Raw genomic sequence first — 17267 nt, 5'->3', positions numbered from 1 at the left:
CTCCCAAACCACGGTATACAATAGCTGTATTCCCTAGACCTGGCAAAGAAATGGGCTCCTATGGAAAGTCACCTGGGATTACACCAGCTCAGCAATGTACATTCCACACACCCCCACAGTTAACGCTGTTCCTCTACCTTCACAGCGCGGGGAATGCCCTGTCCATTGTCCCAGGGCCGTGCACTCCAGCGTCTCAGATCCATTCCGCACAAACCCCTTCTCACAGGAAAAGGCACAGGTGGAGTTATATGTGAAGTCTCCATGCCAATGAGTGCAGTTTAATCGGCCCCTGTCTGGGGAATCCAGCACTGGGCACTTGACAGCTGGAATTGCAAAGCAGAACTGCATAAGGGGATAGGTCCATTGGTGCTGGAGGGTGAAGTGCCAAGGGAATCAGCCAATGAGGGGGTGAAAGTGCCATGGGCATGTCCATGTATGAGGGTGAGTGCTGGGGTTTTGGGCGATGTGCTGTCAGAGGCATCATGTGCTGGGTGGTGCAATGCTGGGGATTTCAGACCCTTGGTGTGGTGTGCCAAGGGAACTGGGTGGTGAAATGCTATGTGGAAGGAGGAGCTGGGGTGTTAGACCTTCGGGGGATGAGATGCCATCATGAGTTCAATGGCTAGATGCCAGAGGTGTGGTGCCTGAGGGGTGAGCTGTCTGGAGGGTGGGTACCAGGGACAGGGACTGATGGTTATTGAATTGCCAGGTTAGTGGGGTGCCAGGAGGCGAGTGGTTGGTTGTGTCTGGGGGTAGGTGACAGGAAGAGGAGCCAGGGGACAGTAGTGCTAGGGGTTGGGGGGCATTCACTTGGCACTGGTGTAAAAGGCTGCTCAAGGAGCAGGACAATAGCAAATCAGGCCCATTGTCTCTCTTTTACACAACTTTCTCTCCATGAAGCTTTATATTGCACAGCTGCCCCAGATCAAAAAGTCCAGTCCTGGCTCCCAAACCTCCGTATACAATAGCTGTATTCCCTAGACCTGGCAAAGAAATGGGCTCCTATGGAAAGTCACCTGGGATCACACCAGCTCAGCAATGTACATTCCACACACCCCCACAGTTAACGCTGTTCCTCTACCTTCACAGTGTGGGGGACGCCCTGTCCATTGTCCCAGGGCTGTGCACTCCAGCGTCTCAGATCCATTCCGCACAAACCCCGTCTCACAGGAAAAGGCACAGGTGGAGTTATATGTGAAGTCTCCATGCCAATGAGTGCAGTTTAATTGGCCCCTGCCCGGGGTGGCCAGTACTGGGCACCTGACAGCTGCAGACAGTCAGAATACAAGCAAAGTAAGGACAGTCAATGTAAGGACCCCCTGTTGCTCTTGGTGGGGCCCGCTGCACCCAGCTCTCAGCCCTCACAGCAGCCCCTTCCCCCCCACCCACTCACAGCCAGCACTGGGCACTTGACAGTTGGAATATTAATGGACATTATACCCAGGAATGAATTGATCGGTTTAAATGATAAGGACAGTAAGGAAATAATTCCAGAAGAATCCAATATAACATGTAATCCCATTTCACATCCTTGGGTTACAATAACATGACTCAGGTTTATTTACTGAGGTTACATGTTCAAATCAGCAAACAAAAGGCGTCTCCACCAAACTAATGAACTCCTAATGAATTTATTATCCCAAATGCCAGTTAGCCAAGACAAATATCCCCCTTTTTGACTCATTGAGACACTAAAGCAAATTTGCTTTTGGCCTTTAGGCTAAAATGGTGTGCAGTCTCAGTTTCTGACCTAGTAGGCAAGACACTGTTTCCTATTCATGTAGGGTCTTGTCTCAGTAGCTACTATGGCTGATGAGATATTAACGTTGCTACTGTACTTGCTAGAGATGGGTTGGTATAGGTATGTTGAAGACCTCCATTAGTCTGTACTGATTGCTCCATGAGGTCTGAACAGCCCACAGCACTGGAAATCCTGGCCTTAGATTACATTATCACAGCAGCTACATAGTTTCCTGTCAGTGTTCAGAGAGGCTCTAAATCCTGGGTTTAACATTTCCTTGATTTGTTTTTCAGTTCTGTAAGTTCAGACATTCTAAGGCCCCAGTGCTTCCTACCATGTAAGCAGAAGCAGCTTCCCAAGCCAGTCCTGCAGTAGGTAGCCTGTACTGTACCTTCACAGAGTGGGGGACTCCCTGTCCATTGTCCCAGGGCCGTACACTCCAGTGTCTCTGATCCAATCCGCACAAACCCCGTCTCGCAGGAGAAGGTGCAGATGGAGTTATACATGAAGTCTCCATGCCAGTGAGAGCAGTTTAATTGGCCTCTGCTCAGGGAATCCAGCATGGGGCACTTGATGGCTGGAATAGCAGAGCAGAACTGTATAAGAAAAAATCTGGAGGTGGCAGGGGGTGGTCCTTTGTTGCTGTGGGGTGAAGTGCCAGGAGAATTAGCTAATGGGTGTACGTGTGAAGTGCCATGGGAGCATGGGTACATGAGGTTAGGTATTGGGGGCAGAGGGTGCTGGGGGATGTGATGCCAGAGGCATCATGCTCCACATGACGTTCCCATAAGCAAACCAGGGAAATGTAGTCTAGACTGAATTTCTAGAAGGTGGGTGCACAACTTCTTGAAAAACCATCCTCAGAGCATAGTTACAATGGTTTGTGTCAAACTGGGGGGGGGGGGGCGTATCTAGTGGAGTGTCGCAGGGGTCAGTCCTGGGTCCAGTACTATTCAGTATTTTCATTAATGACAGAGAATAGCGTGGAGACGATGCTTATAAAATTTGCACATGACACCAAGCTGGGAGGGGGTGTAAGCACTTTGGAGGACAGAATGAGCATTCAAAACTACCGTGTCAAATTGGAGAACTGGTCTGAAATCAACAAGATGAAATTCAATAAAGACAAGAGCAAAGTACTTCACTTAGGAAAGAAAACTGAAATGCATAACTACAAAATGGGGAATAACTGGCCAGGTGGTAGCACTGCTGAAAAGGGGTTTTAGTGGATCACAAATTGAATATGAACCAACAATGTGATACAGTTGCAAAAAAGGCTAATATCATTCTGGGGTGTACTAACAGGTGTGTTTTATGTAAGACATGGGAGGTAATTGTCCCGCTCTTCTCTGCACTAGTGGGGCCTCAGCAGGAGTGCTGTGTCCAGTTCTGGGTGCCACACTTTAAGAAAGATGTGGACAAGCTGGAGAGAGTCCAGAGAAAAGCAATACAAATGATCAAATGTTTAGAAAATCTGGCCTCTGAGAAAGGGTTAAAAAAAACCTGTGCATATTTAGTCTTGAGAAAAGAAGAGGGGGTATCTGATAATGGTCTTCAAGTGTGTTTAAGGGTTGTTATAAAGAAGACGGTGATCAATTGTTCTCCATGTCCACTGAAGATAGGAAAAGAAGTAATGGGCTTAATCTGCAGCAATAGCAATTTAGGTCAGATATTAGGAAAAAAATTTCTAACAATAAGGATAGTTAAACTCTGAAACAGGTTACCAAGGGAGTTTGTGGAATCCCCGTCACTGGAGGTTTTAAAGAATAGGTTGGACAAACACCTGTTGGGGTGGTCTAGGTTTACTTGGTCCTGGCTCAGTGTAGGGAGCTGGACTTGAAGACCTTTTGAGGTCCCTTCCAGCCCTACATTGCTATGTGTTAAGAGATGCATTGCTGCGGGTTTCAGATCCTGGGGGTGGCGTGTCTTGTCACTGGGTGGAACAATGCTGTTTGGAATGAGGTGCTGGAGTGCTAATGCCCCAGGGGGATGAGGTGTCATCATGAGTTGAATGGCTAGATGCCGGGGGCGTAGTGCTAGAGGGGCAAGCTGTCTGGATGGGGGGTGCCAGCGGCAGGGACTGATAGTTACTGAATAGCCAGGTTGGTGGGTGCCAGGAGTCAGGTGTCTGGTTGTGTTTGGGGGAAGGTGACAGGAAGAGGAGCCATGGAACAGTAGTGCCAGGGGTTGTGGGGCATCCACTTGGCACAGGTGTAAATGGCTGCCCAAGGGGCAGGGCAATGGCGACCAAGGTCCATTTTTTCCCTGTTACACAACTTTCTCTCTGTACAGCATTGCATTGCATGTGTGTCCCATATCAAAGGATCTAGTCCCCTGGCTCCCAAGCCATCATACACAATAGCTCTCCTCCCCAGAATGGGCAGAGATCTGGGCTCCTATGGAAAGGACATCTTGTATCACAGCAGCTCCACCGTGTATTCTCTGGACACCCCACAGTTAACAGTGTGTCTCTACCTTCACAGAGCGGGGGAAGCCCTGTCCATTGTCCCAGGGCCGTGCACTCCAGCGTCTCAGATCCATTCCGCACAAACCCCGTCTCACAGGAGAAGGAACAGGAAGAGTTATATGTGAAGTCTCCATGCCAGTGAGTGCAGTTTAATCCGCCCCTGCCTGGAGTGGCCAGCGCTGGGCACTTGACAGCTGCAGACAGTCAGAATATAAGCAAAGTAAGGACAATCAATGTAAGCACCCCCTCTCGCTCTTGGTGGGGTCCTCTGCATCCAGTTCTCAGCCCTCACAGCAGCCCCTTCTCTTTCCTCCCCCCACCCCCATGGAAGTGGCAGAGCCAGATTCAGGGATGGTGTCATGGTGGGGGGCAAAAGAGGGACAGTAATTGAGCCAACTTCATGAGAGCTGTTTGTTTTGTGGGAGCTATATGGGCACAGTTTGGGGGGGGGGGGAAGGACAGGAATACCGGTGGTTGATGTAAATTCTGTGATTCTATGTCAAGGCCTGAGCCTTGAATACCAGTAGTTGCTGCAGAACAGTGTATGGCCACACAGCTTGACTAGTGGGAGATGATGCACAAGTTGGACTGAGATGTGTTAGCAGAGCTGGAATTGGGAGATACCCAAGAGCAGAATAGCAGGGAGTGAGGCAGGATGTGGATCAGGATTGAGTTGCTTTTGCAGAGCTGTGTAACTCTCTGGAATTGCAAGAGTCCAGCGCTCCAGCCCTCCTCCCCAATGTCACCTGTCACAGACAATCGGTGAGGCTCAGTTACCTGTGAGGGCAACCACCAGGTAAAGCCACGATAGCGGGGAGCAGTTATAATAATGTTTCCCTAAATTACCAGTAGAGTGGCCTGCCAGCAACCCCTTTGCAGGCCTGGCTTCCATTGCCATCCACTTGGACCATGGTAACCAACCTTTCCCTCTGATGGGATAAGTGCTGGCTCCTGGCTTCCAAGCATTGGCAACGGGGGTCACAGGGATAAACTCACTGCCTTCATTCTTTCAATCCCACCCCAGAAGCTTGCGCCCAGTTCTATGCGTGGAGCCTGAAGCATTCTGGGATAGCCCCATGCTTGTCATAGTTGCCATGAACCCTGAGCTAATCCTGATGCATCAGCAGCCACATGGACAATGATGTCACCCACACCCAGGGCAACGGCCTCTCAGCCCCAACACTGCTCGGAGCTGCACTCAGTCACTCAGCTGTAGTACCTGCTTCATGCACAGGAAGTTCCTACTCCTCACCCCCTCTGCTCTTTTGACATGTGCTTATTTCTAGTTTGCCTGTATCACTGTGTCTTTCTGATTGTCAGCTTTTCAGGGGAGGGGCCATCTTCTATTCTACAAGTGTCCAGCGTGACAGAGTCCCAACTGGAGCCTTTAGGCCTGACTGGGAGGCAAACTGATAATAGTCATAAGAGGGATACCTACAATTAACGATGCCTAAATGTTTCCATTCTAACCCCTGGTTTTTCAGTTGCTCAACTTTTCCAACATTTTTGCTTACTGGGTTATTGCTTATCTGTGCAAAGGTGAAATTTTTGGAAAAGATTAAGCCAAAACTAAGTTTTGATTATGAGACATGTGAAGAAATACACTTTTCCCAGTATAAAACAAAAATTCAGTGCCATGTTGAATGAGGAGCTCTAACAGGGGTCGGGGCATGTCACAGAGTCACTGGGCTATGCTCTGGAACTACTCCATATGAGGCCAGTCAGAAGTCTGGGGGAGCATGCCTCCTCTCTCTGATGTACTGTCACCAGGGCAAGAAACTTACACAGCTTTGACCTTCCTGGGTCTGACCTCGGAGCATTCAGCATCCCCTTCCTTACCGCGTGCTTCCTGCAGCGAGTCCACCTTGGCAGGGCTCCTGGGGAAGCCAAAGGGCCCTGCACCCCAAGTCCACTCTCAGTCAGCCATTAAAACAGAAGGTTTATTAGTTGACAGGAACACAGCATAGAACAGAACTTGTTAGGACAGAAAACAGTGACTTTCAGCCAAGTCCAACTTGGGGAGTCCTGGGCCAGATGCCCTGGATTCCCCTTCTTCCAATCCCCCAAGCAGACTGCAAGCTTCCAGTGACCTGACCTCAGACACCCCCTTTGCTTCTCTTCCCTGTCTTTGTCTCGCTTCCAAGGCAAAGAGTCACCTGGTCGTCACCTGGTCGCATCCCCCTCCTGGGTCTAAGGTTACAAAGGGGACCGGACATAGCATACGTGCAGACAGCTGGAGGAGCCTCAACTGCCCCAGAGGATCTCAGCCAAAGTCACACACTCCTATTCCCACCACCGAGGTATTGGTGCAGCACACAAGGAAACTGAGGCACACACCGTATTCATGCAAAACAGTAAAACTCACATAGGCTCAACAGTAAGACTCACATAGGCTCACATACAACATAACAAGGGAAAATCCCCACTTCATCATAGGGCACACTCAGCAAGGCAGGTTCTTGTCTCATCGAGTTGAGTACTCATTCGGCAATGCAAGACTCCTCAGGAGGTGTCGTCTCACTGAGCATGAATGGTGCACAGTGCAGGGCTTCCTGTAGGTACCAGCCAAAGAGTTCCAGACTGTGCAATTACTTTGTTCTTTAAAACAACAACTTGGGAAATTCCATCCCCAAAATGATGCTATCGGGACACTGAATTTGCACCACTAGGTGCTCAGAAGTCAAGAAATGCTGATGCACAACTTAGACAAGTCGGCTCCTCTTTGATCGTATATTGCGGTACAGTTTTCAGTTATGTGATCACATACTGCTTCTCTTATAAAACAATATAATATCACAGTCTTAGCTAGACACTCAGAGCATCTTTTAGTACCATGTATTGCTCTGTATATGGAGTCCATGAACATAATTCCGGTGTAAGATGCAGAGTGAAAGATGTGTTCCTGCAGTGCCCTTGCCATGCTGACTACCCGCCATCCAATCCTGCAGAAAGTAATGCATAGTGTCCTGCCGCTGAGCCCAGGTATCAGTCACTGTGCATCTTACACAATGCACCCTGTAACTTGCAATCATTTGATATGATCTTTTATTGCATTCTTGGAGTAAAAGTACTGAACTGCGACACCTAAAGGAGCTGCATCGTTAGAAACTTCAAGGGGTGCAATTAACAAATACATTTAATCCATGCAAAATATAACATTTAAGCCAAGCTAGAGAAAAAGAAGAATTCAGCTGTGGACAGATGTAGCTATAAAATATTCAAGAGCCCCATTAGAAAATGGACAGTGTGGCCTACTTCTGCAGGAGAGACCTGGGTTCTGCTGCTGGCCCAGAGAGTGACCTTAGGTGAGCCATTTCCACTCTCTTTCTGTTTCCCCATCTGTAGAATGGGGATATTGATACTGACCTGCTTTGTAAAGAGCTTTGAGAGCTACTGATGGGAAGACCAGAAGTAGGTGTTTATTATCATTTAAATGATCAGGTTGAACAAGACACATTCAGGGCTCACTTATTCCAATTGCCCACAGTTGAGAGCTCTTCATGATCGGGGCCAAAATGTGTCTTATCAAATGTGATTATTTAGTCAATAAAATTATTTACTCTTTCCTATTAGGGCTCTGTTTATAGACATCCCACTCCTGTGTCAGAGACCTGCTCCTTTCCTAGCATGACTTGTTTTGGTCTGATGAAATGTTCTGGACCTAGCAATAGTCTGTCTGTTACCCTGCCAGTCTTTCAGAGGTAGGAATTACTCTACTGTCACCTTAAAGAAACAAAGTGCATAGAAAGGGCTACTTAATGACAGCACCAAGGAACATGACAAACTATTGTAGCGTTCCAGGTAGCCAGCAGGGGCAGCTCATTCAGTTCCACGAATGAGGTGGGTGGGATAAGATACACATCCATAACCTCACAGCTGCCAAATCCTCCATTACCTGCCCATGTCCCACTAGGCTCCCCGCCTGCCAGTAGGAACCCTCCTACCAGGTCAAGGGTGCTGCTTTCTCCCCTGGAAAATCTGGCTGCCCCATCAATGATGGCTTGTACTTTTAAATCCAAACACTCTGACTATTGTGAATGTCTGCAGCAGCAGAAACCCAGGAAACACAGGGGTTCAGAGGGGCCTTTCTGGTTGCAAATCATCCATCAGGCTCTTTGGCTTAAGGCTTTGGACCGCTCCTGTTCTTACTGATACCTTCACAAAGCCCATGACTCTTGCTGGACTCACTCTAGAGCAGGGGAGGTTTCAAGCAGTTAGAACATGCTGCAGAGGCCACAGTCATGGGCACGGTCTAGGAAATGCACAGTGCAGCTCCAGTGTGTGGGGATATCTGCTGCAGACCATTCACTACTAGAATTAAGCTTGTCAAGGCTGAGGTCTGTAGTCACTCCTCGGTCAGTTCCTAGTCCTCTAAGTCAGACTGGCTATGTGTGGCATCTGCTAGTATTTCTTTGACAGCTGCACATCAAAGCCAGCCTTAGCATTTGAGTAGCTCTGCAAAACAATTTTTGCTAGCCCCAGTTGTAAGGGACTGTTGTTTACCATGCTCAGACTGCTATGCACAGGGCTAGCTGAGGATGTGAGGGAGGGTTAGCTGGTTACACCCCAAACATATCTGTTCCTGCACAACTCTGCCTCTCCCTACTTATCTGATCTTCGTTTTTATCATGTTTCCACCCTCAGGCTACCCACGCTGCCAGCCTCTGCCTCTGGTTAGCTGGCTCCCACAAGCATCTTCATGCTTTCTTCTGAATCGCCCCTTTGTGTAGAATGCCCTCCCAGAACTAGGGGTGGCCAGTTATATGGGCCCATGGTGCCCTGGCTCCAGTGATATTCAGGGCCTGGGGGCCTGGATACACCAATGTTTGGGGCTGGGTCTCTCCCCGAGCCCCGCCTGCCGCCACTGTGCGCCTCCCCCGAGTGTCCCCTGATCCCCACTTGCTGGCCCCGTGCACCTCCCCCGGGCCCCAGAACATCCCTGCCTCAAGCCAGTGGCTGCCCCCTGCAGCTCCATGCTGTGCTCTGCTCTGCTGGCTCCTGGCATCAACTGCTGCTACAGGGTCCTAGTGCCCCCATCCACTAGTGCCAGGGCAGGCTGACCCCGACCCTGCCCTTCTGCCTCGGACCCTTCCCTTTTCTGGGAGGCCTCTCCACCAGCATAGGGGGCCCCCCATCCGCAGTCACCACTCCTGCCCCATGCTGGGCAAGGGGCAGTCCCATCCCCCACCCCCAGTGAGGCTACAGTGAAGGGCAGCAGGGGAGGAGGCACACATGTGATGGCAGCCCCCCTCTGGCACCCACCACAGAGGAGCCAAGGGGGCTTCCTGGACCTGAGAGGGGCCCTAGGAGCACGTGCAGTGACAGTGGTGCAAGGTAAGTGTGCTGCCAGGGGGCCCCTGCCCTGGAGCTCACTGCTGCTGGCAGGGAGAGGGCTGGGGGGGAGTCCTCCTCTCTGACCCCAGCCCCAGGGCAGCCTGCCTGCACCCCAAACTCCCCAGCCCCGCCCCACCCCAGAGCCCGCACCCCCAGCCAGAGCCCTCACCCCCCCTGCACCCCAACCCTCTGCCCTAGCCCTGAGCCCCTCCCACACCTCAAACCTGTCATCCCCAGCCCCAGCCAGAGCCCTCATCCCCCCGCACCCTAACCTTCTGTCCTAGACTTGAGCCCCCTCCTGCATCATGAACCCCTCATTCCCGGCCCCACGCCACAGCCCTCACCCCTGCACCCCAACCCTCTGCCTGAGCCCCTCCCACACCCCTCATCCCCAGCGCCACCCAAGAGCCCTTGCATTTTTACATTATTTTAAAAAATATATATCAGCTTACAAGGCAGGTGTGGGGATGCGGGACTTGGACCTGTTCTGGGCACCACCAAAAATTATACAGACCTGCTGCCCCTGCCCAGAATTGATCTGAGCAGATACAGGGGAATATCAAGTGCAGGTAGAGAGGGATTTTGCCTCTAAACACAGCACAGGTGACACCACTAATGGAAGCCTGTGTCCAGTTCTGGGCACACACTTTTAAAAGGGCTTTGCAAAATTGGAGCGGGTTCAGAAAAAAGCTATGAGGCTAATGAAAGCTATAAAACCTGCCTTCTAGTAAGAAGAAAAATGATCTATTTATCTTACAAAGAGAAGGTTAAGAGGCAACTTGATTTATAGATGTTAAGGCCAGAAGTGATCATTATAGTCTGACCTCCTGTGTAGCACTCTAAGGGATGGAGAATCCACCACACCCTTGGTAAGTTGTTTTTGCACCCCCAGCCCTGGGAATCCCTGGTAATCTTTAGCAACAAGCATTCTGCCCTAGCCTCAGAGTTGCCTTGGTTACATTTCCAAGGGTGTCTGCACAAGGAGCAGGGCTAGAAACTCAGTGTTTTTCAAGAGAGAAGCAAAGACTCTCCTTTCCATTTCCCCTAGGACCAGCTGTCATTAATGTCCAGTGAGGCTGCAGCTGGGGAGTGTCATGTCATGGGGCTATGACCATCTCTCTAGCTCCCTACAGGCACCAGGCAGACAGGAGACACCCAGCCTGCACCAGCATTACATGAATGCCCTTTCCATGGTGCTCTGAGTGCACAAGGGGACTCAATCCCCTGCCCCTGACTATGCTGCAGAAGAACAGACCTCCTTTTCCATGCAGTTAGCATCTATGCACCCCAGGACCAGGGATCCACTTTCCAGCTGGGAAGGCAAAGGAGAGCATAGAGACCTGGGCAACAAGCCGAGAAAGAAATTGTAAAAGCAGCTAGTTGCCAAAGCAGCATTTCCTGCAAGCCCTGTGTCATGCTGCTCCCTGGGGATGGGGGATGGTGAGGCAGGGGGCTCCCAAGAGGAGACAGCCCTCAGCCCTAGTAGCAGCAACAGCAGGATTCACCTCCCAACTCCTCCCTTTCTCAGCATCCCTGTCTCTGGAGAGTACAAACGGCCCAGAGAGAGGACTCATGTAGAGAAGCAGGAGGACTCTAAGGAGGGAAATGGAGTGAAAACAAGTGGAAGAAAAGGCAGAGAGGGTAGGGATAGGGTCCAGAGTGACCTAGACAAACTGGAGGATTGGGCCAAAAGAAATCTGATGAGTTTCAACAAGGACAAGTGCAGAGTCCTGCACTCAGGACGCAAGAATCCCATGCACCGCTACAAGCTGGGGACTGACTGGCTAAGCAGCAGTTCTGCAGAAAAGGACCTGGGGATTACAGTGGATGAGAATCTGGATCTGAGTCAGCAGTGTGCCCTTATTGCCAAGAAGGCTAACGGCATATTGGGCTGCATTAGTAGGAGCATTGCCAGCAGATCGAGGGACGTGATTATTCCCCTTTATTTGGCACTGGTGAGTCCAAACCTGGAGTATTGCATCCAGTTTTGGTCCCCCACTACAGAAAGGATGTGGACAAATTGGAGAGTCCAGCGGAGGGCAACGAAAATGATCAGGGGGCTGGGGCACATAACTTACGAGGAGTGGCTAAGGGAACTGGGCTTGTTTAGTCTGCAGAAGGGAAAAGTGACGGGGGATTTGATAGCAGCCTTCAACTACCTGAAGTGGGGTTCCAAAGAGGATGGAGCTCGGCTGTTCTCAGTAGTGGCAGATGACAGAACAAGGAGCAATGGTCTCAAGTTGCAGTGAGGGAGGTCTAGGTTGGATATTAGGAAACACTATTTCACTGGGAGGGTGGTGAAGTACTGGAATGGGTTACCTAGGGAGGTGGTGGAATGTGAATCCTTAGAGGTTTTTAAGGCCTGGCTTGACAAAACCCTGGCTGGAATGATTTAGTTGGGGTTGGTCCTGCTTTGAGCAGGGGGTTGGACTAGATGACCTCCTGAGGTCTCTTCCAACCCTAATCTTCTATGATTCTTCTATGATTCTATGATCACAAACTCCACTGCAGGTGTGGTTCTGCTCTGATGAAGAGTATGGGTCAATGGCCCTGCCTGGGCTGGGCTGCACACAGCTTGTGCAGTGCGAGAGCTGTTTATTTACCCTGTAACATTACAGAAAGAGCCCAACTTCTCTAAGCATCTCTGTGCCGATGTCACTGCAGCCTCGCTAGGGTTAGCTACATTGATTTCTAAACAGATCTAGTTAATGTGGTACAAAAGCTGTGTGTAGACAAACTTAGCTGGTCTGCTCCCCATGCACCTGTCTTTAGTGACTCAAATAAACATTTCCACTCTTTACATCTACTTGGCTGGAGCAAGAAGCGGGAGTGAAGGAGTGACCAGCAGCCCCACTGCTTCTTGTGCATCATCAATGGAACCGTGTCCTAACCTCCCATCAGTTTCACCTGTGCAGACTCGTGCACAGCAGCTGAGTTGGTGAGTTGTAAATGAATGGGTCTCGTGTCATGAGGAGATTCTGTGTTACCTGGTGAGATGTGCAGAAAGAAAAGAACTCAGCTCGAGTCAGCAGTCCAAGGCCAGGTTTGCAAGGCTGGTGCAATGAAGTTTCCCTTTCAGACCACCATATAATAGTCTGAGAACCTGCTGGAGTTTGTGAACAAAAAGAGCAGACAACTGGAGCTCTGCTAATAACAGAGCATTAGCCCCGGACCTGTGTGTGTACTCAGACTGGCATTCACAAGGCACTGCAGCTGATACATAGGAGAAAACATCTTTTTACTTGTAACCTGAGCACATTTCATAGGGAAACAGTGACACAAGAAACACAGGACTGACTCTGGGATGCCCTGCTTCCAGAATCACCGTGCAATGCAGGCCTGAGCATGGATGGCAAGATGTCCTGGTCAGTGCAGTATCCTCCAAAGAAAATGGTGACACAGATCCTAGGATGATATCCAATGAGGCAACATCCTGCAATGCCTCCAGCCAGGGGATGAGCGTGATGGGCTGGCTGGTCTCCCCCCATCTCTAAGCCCTGTGACTTCATGCATGTTGAGTATCCCTAACATGGTATAATGCCACAAAGAGTGGATTTCTCCTCCACGTCACTCGAGTATGAGATCCCCCTCCAATGGCCAGTCCATGCACCCTGCCCTACAATATTTGTATGGGACTCTTTGGACACACTGTTGAAGTTTGACAGGTGTGGCGGTGGACAACCCTCATCCAGCCTGCAAACTGATCCCTGTGATTGTTGTGGAGCTTCCCAAGCTGAATACATCAAACCAGTTACATTCAGCTGGAGCTCGACTACATTTTACAGTTAAAAACAAACCACCATGGAAAGATGGGGAAACCAGCCAGAGATGATACTTGTACATGTAGAGCTGGTAAAGGCACAGATAACATGGAGATGAGTGTGGTATAAACCCCAGAGAGACAGAAAGATTAGTGAGGGCTCCAGGCCAACCACTGGTTGCAAACACCGCATGAGAAGCCAAAGGTATTAAATGCTAAGGCTGGGGCTGTTCAAAGGGGCGAGGTGCCCAACTTCCAATCAGCATCAGTGGATCTGGGTTGCTCCCCACATAGACTCTGAGAATCCCAATGTACAATCAGTGGGGAGGAGGCAGGAGCAGCTGCTGGCACCCACCTGCACACTCCGGAGCCTCTGCTGTCCAGTTCCCCGACTCCAAGCACTGCAGCATGTCCAGCCCTTGCAGTTCAAACCCCTCCTGGCACAGGAACTTGCATGTGGAGTTGTAGCTATATTCCCCCAGGGGATGACTGCAGTCAGGCCCAGGGTCAAGGTTTTTGCACCTCACAACTAAAAGGACATACAGCAGCATGAGCAACTGGAAGGCAGGGGGGGTGGGATTTCAAGCAGTCAGGCCCTTGGGAGGCTACAACCCCACCCCACTCTGGAGCAATAGCAAAGGCCTTTCCTCCGGCTGGGCTAGCTACCCTCTTTGGTGAATCTAGGAGCAGCACTGATGAGTGCCCAGGCCATCATCCCAGAGGACGTCTCTGGGGAGACCCTCCAGAAAGTAAATGCAGCGACAGTAGCAGTCCCTGCAGCAGGGCTCCCTCCCCTGGTGTCCCTGTTTGACTGTCCTCACCGTGTTCACACTCAGGCCCGTAGAAACCAGGGTAGCAATCACAGGTATAGTTCCCGATGGTCTCTACGCAGTCACCACGCTGGCTGCAGGAGGAACTCTGGCAAGACGCTGCAGAGATACAGCTGGGTTAGAATCTACCCTAACAGCTCCTTAGAGACAAATAACCCACCCCACTGCCTGGATCCTGCACTCCACCCCTGCTGCATTTCTTCATTGCGGGATTCTTTCAGAGCCTGTTAAAGCCATGGAAAAAAACCCCTGCCTTCAAAGGCCTTGGCTCAGGCCCTGCAAGAGCACGTGGGGCCTAGATAACATCCAGGACACCCAAGCTTTGCCCAGCCAGGTGGCATTGGCACCTTGCCAGAAGCTTGGAGGCAGTGGCTGCTTTGCACAGATTGTCACACTGCTTTTGAACCTAGAGGCGCTGCCTGTGGACAGCGCTGACCTGGATGGGTAGGCTGCCCTCTAGATTGAGATGGAGTGTTGCATGCTGGGCCTGCAGGGGAAACACTCATGCATTGATCAGAGGCCAGCATGTGCCATGTTTAGCTATCAGGCAGTGCTTTAACCTCCCTGCCTCCCCCCACACTGATTGCACTCCGAAGAGGGTAGTAACTCTTTGGCAAGGAGGCTGCACTGCATCTCCCAAAAGCTCAGAGCAGGTGCTCCTGGGGCTAAGTGTCTGGCATGTCAATTTACAATGGGACTTTGTGATGAGAAGAATGTAGGGATCAAAGCAAGACTCATTCAGAGCACAGGTTCAGCTCCTGTCTGTGCGGACCATTTGTGGGGGAGAACTTGGAAGGCAGGACTTTAACTTCCCAACCAAAGGAACCAGCGAGACACAGAGAGCACCACAGCAGTGAGTGCTCCCAGGCACAGGTGTTGCACAGAGCAGCTAACATGCAAAGTGGGTGCAGGCCTGTGCTGCCGGCCATGGGACAATATCACTAATGCCTAACACCAGCTAGCATTAACCAGGCCCTTGGTGGCTGTCTCCATAGAGAAGTCAGAACTCAGTGGGCTATGGAGATCGACTGACCCTGCAGATCAGGGTTGAGGCACTCTAGCTGGGTGGGTGGGTTAAGTTCCTCTGCCCAGACCGTGCCTCTTTGTAACAGTGTGTCTGGCGCTTTAAGGGCTAGAGGCCTGGGGCCAGCCAACCCTAGTTACTAGGTAGGCACAGCTGAGCGGGGGTCAGCTGATGTCCCTGGACAAGTGGCAGGAACCTTCAGAGAAGGGGGATGCTCAGGGAGAGACAAGCCAGGAGGCTTCTGTAGGAAACCCTTCACTGGGGGCAGGGTTTGGGCTTGGAAGGAAGCCCGAGCCAAAGGGCTGAAGAAGGCTGAGAGCCAGGGAGAACAGACTGAGGTAAGTGGGAAAGCGGGATACCGGGAGGAAGCACAGGCAGGAACGTCTGTGAGGGGAGGGCTCCTGCCTCATACTGAGAATGAGGGGCGATCAGCAGGTTATCTCAAGTGCCTATATACGAATGCACAAAGCCTTGGAAACAAGCAGGGAGAACTGGAGGTCCTGGTGATGTCAAGGAATTATGATGTGATTGGAATAACAGAGACTTGGTGGGATAACTCACATGACTGGAGTACTGTCATGAATGGTTATAAACTGTTCAGGAAGGACAGGCAGGGCAGAAAAGGTCGGGGAGTAGCACTGTATGTAAGGGAGCAGTATGACTGCTCAGAGCTCCGGTACGAAACTGCAGAAAAACCTGAGTGTCTCTGGATTAAGTTTAGAAGTGTGAGCAACAAGAGTGATGTCGTGGTGGGAGTCTGCTATAGACCACCGGACCAGGGGGGTGAGGTGGATGAGGCTTTCTTCCGGCAACTCGCAGAAGCTACTAGATCGCACGCCCTGGTTCTCATGGGTGACTTTAATTTTCCTGATATCTGCTGGGAGAGCAATACAGCGGTGCATAGACAATCCAGGAAGTTTTTGGAAAGTGTAGGGGACAATTTCCTGGTGCAAGTGCTAGAGGAGCCAACTAGGGGGGGAGCTTTTCTTGACCTGCTGCTCACAAACCAGGAAGAATTAGTGGGGGAAGCAAAAGTGGATGGGAATCTGGGAGGCAGTGACCATGAGTTGGTTGAGTTCAGGATCCTGACACAGGGAAGAAAGGTAAGCAGCAGGATACGGACCCTGGACTTCAGGAAAGCAGACTTCGACTCCCTCAGGGAACGGATGGGTAGGATCACCTGGGGGACTAACATGAAGGGGAAAGGAGTCCAGGAGAGCTGGCTGTATTTCAAGGAATCCCTGTTGAGGTTACAGGGACAAACCATCCCGATGAGTCGAAAGAATAGTAAATATGGCAGGCGACCAGCTTGGCTTAACGGTGAAATCCTAGCGGATCTTAAACATAAAAAAGAAGCTTACAAGAAGTGGAAGGTTGGACATATGACCAGGGAAGAGTATAAAAATATTGCTCGGGCATGTAGGAATGAAATCAGGAGGGCCAAATCGCACCTGGAGCTGCAGCTAGCAAGAAATGTCAAGAGTAACAAGAAGGGTTTCTTCAGGTATGTTGGCAACAAGAAGAAAGCCAAGGAAAGTGTGGGCCCCTTACTGAATGAGGGAGGCAACCTAGTGACAGAGGATGTGGAAAAAGCTAATGGACTCAATGCTTTTTTTGCCTCCGTCTTCACTCACAAGGTCAGCTCCCAGACTGCTGCGCTGGGCATCACAGCATGGGGAGTAGATGGCCAACCCTCTGTGGAGAAAGAGGTGGTTAGGGACTATTTAGAAAAGCTGGACGTGCACAAGTCCATGGGGCCGGACAAGTTGCATCCGAGAGTGCTAAAGGAATTGGCGGCTGTGATTGCAGAGCCATTGGCCATTATCTTTGAAAACTCGTGGCGAACGAGGGAAGTCCCAGATGACTGGAAAAAGGCTAATGTAGTGCCAATCTTTAAAAAAGGGAAGAAGGAGGATCCTGGGGACTACAGGCCAGTCAGCCTCACCTCAGTCCCCGGAAAAATCATGGAGCAGGTCCTCAAACAATCAATCCTGAAGCATTTACATGAGAGGAAAGTGATCAGGAACAGTCAGCATGGATTCACCAAGGGAAGGTCATGCCTGACTAATCTAATCGCCTTCTATGATGAGATTACTGGTTCTGTGGATGAA

General features: G+C 50.6%; 1 protein-coding gene across 1 annotated transcript in view; it reads right to left on the bottom strand.

The window, feature by feature from the left end:
* The window catches only part of LOC141992681 (P-selectin-like), a 103076-nt gene that overhangs the window by 20336 nt on the left and 65473 nt on the right, over positions 1–17267 (bottom strand). The window contains exons 4-10 of the mRNA XM_074962014.1: positions 14124–14231; positions 13658–13831; positions 6048–6104; positions 4217–4402; positions 2133–2318; positions 1082–1267; positions 138–323 (exon numbers count right to left, since the gene is read on the bottom strand). Coding sequence (XP_074818115.1) covers positions 138–323; positions 1082–1267; positions 2133–2318; positions 4217–4402; positions 6048–6104; positions 13658–13831; positions 14124–14231 — 1083 coding nt within the window. The remainder of the gene's footprint in view (positions 1–137; positions 324–1081; positions 1268–2132; positions 2319–4216; positions 4403–6047; positions 6105–13657; positions 13832–14123; positions 14232–17267) is intronic.

Source organism: Natator depressus, chromosome 8, assembly GCF_965152275.1.
Source record: "Natator depressus isolate rNatDep1 chromosome 8, rNatDep2.hap1, whole genome shotgun sequence".
NCBI classification, from domain to species: domain Eukaryota; kingdom Metazoa; phylum Chordata; order Testudines; family Cheloniidae; genus Natator; species Natator depressus.
This window is presented reverse-complemented; position numbering and strand designations above follow the sequence as displayed.